Source organism: Sebastes fasciatus, chromosome 18 (genome assembly GCF_043250625.1).
Source record: "Sebastes fasciatus isolate fSebFas1 chromosome 18, fSebFas1.pri, whole genome shotgun sequence".
In the NCBI taxonomy this organism is placed as follows: Eukaryota; Metazoa; Chordata; class Actinopteri; order Perciformes; family Sebastidae; genus Sebastes; species Sebastes fasciatus.
In genome coordinates, this window is record NC_133812.1 from 7,334,197 (window position 1) to 7,340,938 (window position 6,742).

Genomic DNA, 6,742 nt, shown 5'->3' on the forward strand with positions numbered 1-6,742 from the left:
TAGATGGGAGCAGCGACTCTCTGTGGTTGGTTATATTATATAGGCTTTGGGACTTTTAAGAGTTTAGGCAACCAGACACATAAGAGACACAGACCTGAGGTTCCATGTAATATTCATCAGCAGTGTAATACTATCCGACTCTACGTCAGTCCATGTGTCTCCTCCTCCTCCTCCCCCACACTGAGCCTGAACAGGACAGACCTATTTGCATTAGACAGCTCCATGGTGATGTTATTGTCTCTGTGTACACACTCATTCACACACACTTTTCACCTGCTGGGATGTTACACAGGTGATCTGGAGGAGGGGAGGCCTCCTGGTTTTATTCTGGTGAAAAGCAGACAGGCTGTATCACACACACTTTCTGAGTGTGGTTGGATCAGGTTAGATCAGGTGTGGTTGAATAAAGTGTGGCACACAGAGAGCTGTCCCTGCAGGTGAGGCAGCGGAGGACACACAGCTCAGCCCCGAAACACCACCTGCTGTCTGCCGTTATCCACCGACCACCGGGCACCGCCGGTAAGTTCTCTACTCTCACTTCTCTTTGACCAAAGTCTTCTCAGCGTTTTTGGAATTATTTAACCTTTTAAGTAAGATGAGATATGAGCATTATATAAAAAGCATTTTTTATTATAATAAATAACGCTGGGCATATAGCTCACTGCAACAGTAAACATACAGTGAACAACATAATATCTATTAGATTAATATCTATATTGTTAGACGGTGTTAAATGTTTCAAAGTCATTGTTAATTATATGGCTATATGTATATAGCCTATTGTACAAATTTGATTTGGTATTCTATGTTAATGTAGCTACAGATGTAACAATACATCAATATCATATAATAAATGTCTGTGTTACTATAGTATTCCTACGATTATATTCAGAAGATGAAGAATATATATAGGCCTAATTATCTAACAGTAATAGGCTACTGTTACTTTAGTACCACTCACCCTGAAAAGCTTTCTATCGACCACAGAGGAGCATTTTATTTTTCATTTGGTATAATATAATATATTATATACAGGAATAAATGATACACGGGAACTTTACACTATGAAATTAGACCATGCCAACATTTCAGATCACTAAATTACTAACCATATTACCAACCTACAAACCATGGCTGGTGGTGTTGCACTAGATGTTGAGACCCAGACGATTCTGTGACCTTATCACCGCTGGAAACATTTCTATTAAATGTTAACAGCTATCAGAATAAAAAAAAAGATGTCCTGTGAAAATCCTAGTCATGAATCTAATTGTCACAGAATTTAATGGGTCATAGAACTTGGTGTAACAGACTTTACAATCTGTAACCCCCTAAATGTGTGTGTGTGAATGCAGGACAACAATCAACCAGTCATCATGAAGGTTGGATAACCCACTGCCCCCCTCTGTTTGTGCTTATTTGAATATTTGCAAATTAGTTTGCTCAACTGAGGCACAGTATATATCTACCCATATCTACCCATTACACACACACACTCCTGTGTGTGTATATATATATATATATATATATATGAACAAAAAACAAATAAATAACAAAAGCAACTACTAATTGTATCCAACCTTAAAGCTGGGGTTGGTAATGTTAAGAAACCACAGGTCTGTTTCTGAAAGTGGGATTAGTGAAAACTCTGAGTTAGTTCAGCCTGAGATGAGGTAAACTCTGGGTTATCAGTTCCAGGAATAGAGGAGGCTTAGGGCGTTTTCACATTAGGTATGATTGCCCCCCCCCTCGTCGCTCAGCTTCCACATTAGTAAAGTTGTTCCGTACAAATATCGCCCAACCCCATCTACCTACTAATGTTTCTATTTTAAGGAACCTCTGGCCTGCCTTCCTGCTTTATCACCCACGGCCGTGTAGTTCAGAGGATGAGATCGCCGCATGCTGCGAGCATATACAGATTTCGGAGACCGGCGGCGTTGAAAAAAATCCTAAAACTACTCGCTGACCGCTAACGTTACTCGTGTCAAATAGCGGTCCACTCACGTGTTTTAGTACGGTTGGCTTTCACACCTGATGCGAACCGTATCCGAGTACACATGATCTGTACTCCAGACCACCTTTTCAAGTGGACTCGGGCACGGATCGACGAAGCGTGCCCGAGTACGGTACGGAGCGCTCACACTAATCAATCGAACTCAGCAACAGAGGCTTCGTTTAGTGGCATTTATTACAAATTGTGCACGCTACATTACAAAATGATGTTATTATTGATGTTATCATTGTGTGGTAATACAGTGCAGGCCTTTTCTATCAATCTACATTATCAGAGAGTGATGGATTAGTAGGCTACCTATGTCAAAGATGTTAAATTATTTTCATAATGTAGTGCAATGAATGGAAATCAATAGTGAAAGTTAGTAATTTCTGGTAGATTTGTAAAAAAAATAAATTCAAAAACACTGGTACAGTATATTTCTGTAAACAATAGTTATTCCTGCTGTGTTACATTCAATTCCAACTCTAACAGTTGTTTTATTTCCTCGACAGGAGACTCGGAGGAAGATGAACTGGGGCTTTCTGGAGAACGTCCTCAGCGGGGTGAACAAGTACTCGACCGTTATCGGGCGCATCTGGCTCTCCGTGGTCTTCCTCTTCAGAATCTTGGTGTACGTGGCGGCGGCTGAGCAGGTGTGGAAGGATGAACAGAAGGATTTCGTGTGCAACATCCAGCAGCCCGGCTGCGAGAACGCTTGCTTCGACCACTTCTTCCCCATCTCGCAGGTGCGCCTCTGGGCTCTGCAGCTCATCATGGTGTCCACGCCGTCCCTGCTGGTGGCCCTGCACGTGGCCTACAGGGAGCACCGGGAGGCCAAACACAAGCGGAAACTTTACAAGGACAAAGGGAGCATCGACGGAGGTCTGTTCTGCACCTACGTCATCAGCCTGGTCTTCAAGATAACCTTCGAGACGGGCTTCCTGCTCGCGTTCTACTTTCTGTACAACGGCTTCGAGGTGCCCATGCTGCTCCGCTGCGACCAGAGTCCCTGTCCCAACACGGTGGACTGTTACATCGGCAAAGCCACGGAGAAGAAGATCTTCCTCTACATCATGGGCTGCACGTCCATACTGTGCGTCGCTCTGAACTTTGTGGAGCTCATGTACATTGTGTGGAAGCAGCTGTGGAAATGTTTCACCAAGCGGTACATCCCCGTGGAGGGGAAGGCTGTCGGCCACTCTCGGCAGTCTGTTTCCATTGTCAACAAGTTTGCCTTCGCTGAGCCCACAGTAAACACAGAGGACAGACCCACACGGCCCGCATCCAACGCTGAGAACCAGCCTGTCTAGTAGAGTGGGCTGGCACTGACGGAGAGCTCAAAGTGAAACCAACATGGACACAGTTACCAAAAGGTTTCTGTCAGTTGAGAAAAACAGGCCAAGTGATTATCAATAAAAAGATAGAGATAAAGAATATTTAATTTATATGAGAATAGAGATTAGTTATAGCCTATTAGGTAATCTATCTTTGTAAAGGTGACTGTTACATTTTAGATCATACTATTCAAATGCTACAATTGTATTGCTTGTGAACATGTTAAGTGTAATAATAAATTAATATATTCACATTCAACTAAATATGCTCATCTTTCAGTGAACTAGGGATGCACCCATCCAACTTTTTCAGTCCTAACACTGATACCTGGGCTTTGAGTATCGGCCAAAACCGAATACCGATCAAATACCAGTGTTTAGGATAGGACAGGATGAACCGTATTAATCCCCAAATAAAAGGGAAACTGGTTTACCACCATGCACAAAAAACACAACACAATACGTCAACTACACAATAGTTAACACCACACAGTTCATTGAAGGGAAGTACATAGTTAGATCAACGATAAGGGGTCATAAAAGCTTAAAAGTCTACAGCCATTAAAAGCAGAAAGTGCATAGTGCGTTCAGTGAATGAATAAATAGTGAAAGGACACAGTGTCAACAATGTTCATTAAAAAGCCTGATCGTCCTGGACGTCTCAGTGGAGCCGGTTGCTCATGCAGCTCTTAATGAAGCAGCTGTTCAGCTCATCCTGTGACAGAACACCTGAAGCTACCTCCTGGTTCCTTTGCTATGTGATGGTCTCCAGAGAATCTGGAAACAGGCCAATAATAGATCCGGCCTTCTTGATCAACTTATTGATCCTGTTCAATATCTACAGCTGTCATGCTGCCACCCCAACAGACAACAGCATAGAAAAGAACTCTTGTTAAACAAATATGTAAAAGAGGCCTCATCACTTCAAATGACCTGAGCTTCCTGAGGAAAAACTGTCTAGACTAGGCCCTCTTTAATATGACATTAGTGTCTTCCTTCCAGTCCGGCTTGTAGTCCACATGTAGTCCGCCACTTGTCCTTTAATCAGGACAACCTCTGATTTTTTTCCATTTAAAATCCACAATAAGCTCCTTCGACATTAAGAATGAGGTGGGCTTCCTCACACTGTCTGACAGATCAGTCCACTTCCTCCTGGTAAGCTGAGCTGCCAATCAGGGATGCAAACATGTATGTTGAACAAAGGAGCGGCCCGAAGTCTGTGAAAGGGTAATATCATACAACCATGTGATGACGGCCTGGACTATATGCTTTAATAAATAGGAAAAAGCCTAAATTTGGTTCCTCTGGCACATTCTTCTAATGCCACTATTCCATCATACATTATGTATACAGTGTATCATTTTAATAAAATAACAATGTTAGATTTTTTTTTTTTTTTCTCGACATGCTATACTATGACTTTTAAAAAAAATGTCAACATGCTATACTATAACTTTAATTGTTTTTTGACATGCTATATGACTTTTTTCAACATAGTATACTATGACTTTTAAATTTTTTCAACATACTATACTATGACTGTTTTAAATTTTTTCGACATACTATAGTAAACAATAAAAAACGGTCAGAGTAGTATGTCAAGAAAAAGTCATAGTATAGTATGTCGAAAAAATTAAAAGTCATAGTATAGTATGTCGAAAAAAGGTCATAGCATGAAGATACTATACTATTACTGTTTTTAATTTTTTCGACATGCTATAGTATGACTTATTTAATTTTTTCGACATACTATACTTGACTTTTTTTCGACATATTATACTATGACTTTTTTATATTTTCGACATACTATACCTTGACTTTTATTTTTTTCGACATGCTATTCTATGACTTTTTTTCGACATGCTTTACTATGACTTTTTTTTTTTTTCCGACATACTGTACTGACCTTTTTTATTTTTTCGACATGCTATACTGACTTTTTTAATTTTTTCGACATACTATAGTATGACTTATTTAATTTTTTCGATATACTATACTTGACTTTTTTTCGACATATTATACTATGACTTTTTTATATTTTCGACATACTATACCTTGACTTTTATTTTTTTCGACATGCTATTCTATGACTTTTTTTCGACATGCTTTACTATGACTTTTTTTTTTTTTCCGACATACTGTACTGACCTTTTTTATTTTTTCGACATGCTATACTGACTTTTTTAATTTTTTCGACATACTATAGTATGACTTATTTAATTTTTTCGATATACTATACTTGACTTTTTTTCGACATATTATACTATGACTTTTTTATATTTTCGACATACTATACCTTGACTTTTATTTTTTTCGACATGCTATTCTATGACTTTTTTTCGACATGCTTTACTATGACTTTTTTTTTTTTTCCGACATACTGTACTGACCTTTTTTATTTTTTCGACATGCTATACTGACTTTTTTAATTTTTTCGACATACTATAGTATGACTTATTTAATTTTTTCGATATACTATACTTGACTTTTTTTCGACATATTATACTATGACTTTTTTATATTTTCGACATACTATACCTTGACTTTTATTTTTTTCGACATGCTATTCTATGACTTTTTTTCGACATGCTTTACTATGACTTTTTTTTTTTTTCCGACATACTGTACTGACCTTTTTTATTTTTTCGACATGCTATACTGACTTTTTTAATTTTTTCGACATACTATAGTATGACTTATTTAATTTTTTCGATATACTATACTTGACTTTTTTTCGACATATTATACTATGACTTTTTTATATTTTCGACATACTATACCTTGACTTTTATTTTTTTCGACATGCTATTCTATGACTTTTTTTCGACATGCTTTACTATGACTTTTTTTTTTTTTCCGACATACTGTACTGACCTTTTTTATTTTTTCGACATGCTATACTGACTTTTTTAATTTTTTCGACATACTATAGTATGACTTATTTAATTTTTTCGATATACTATACTTGACTTTTTTTCGACATATTATACTATGACTTTTTTATATTTTCGACATACTATACCTTGACTTTTATTTTTTTCGACATGCTATTCTATGACTTTTTTTCGACATACTATACTATGACTTTCTTTCTCATTCTCAGTCAACTCAACTTCTATAAGCACAATATAAATAAATATAATTCAATTATTTGTTCATTCATTATCATTGGCAAGTATGGAAAATGAAATGTTATTAGCCAACTTACAGAAACATTGCGTTGTCCACCTTCTTTCTCTCTCAAACTCAAACACGTGCGCCACATTGGCGGTACGTAATTTTAATACCCTCCATGCCACCAACCATGCACCATATCAAGAGGTCGTGGTCATTTCACGTATTTCTGCACACACACCGCAAGCTGTGGCGCTTGAGCTGTACGCCTCACTGTGTAGAAGTGACTGGGATCATT

The 6,742-nt window shown here is 38.0% G+C and overlaps 1 protein-coding gene across 1 annotated transcript; it reads left to right on the plus strand.

Moving 5' to 3' along the window:
* Window positions 1-404: 404 nt before the first annotated feature.
* Window positions 405-3,454, plus strand: gjb7 (gap junction protein beta 7). The gene is made up of 2 exons (XM_074615701.1): window positions 405-519; window positions 2,509-3,454. Exon 2 carries the CDS (start codon window positions 2,524-2,526, stop codon window positions 3,304-3,306), a length of 783 nt encoding a protein of 260 aa, XP_074471802.1. The 5' UTR covers window positions 405-519; window positions 2,509-2,523; the 3' UTR covers window positions 3,307-3,454.
* The last annotated feature ends 3,288 nt before the right edge of the window (window positions 3,455-6,742 follow it).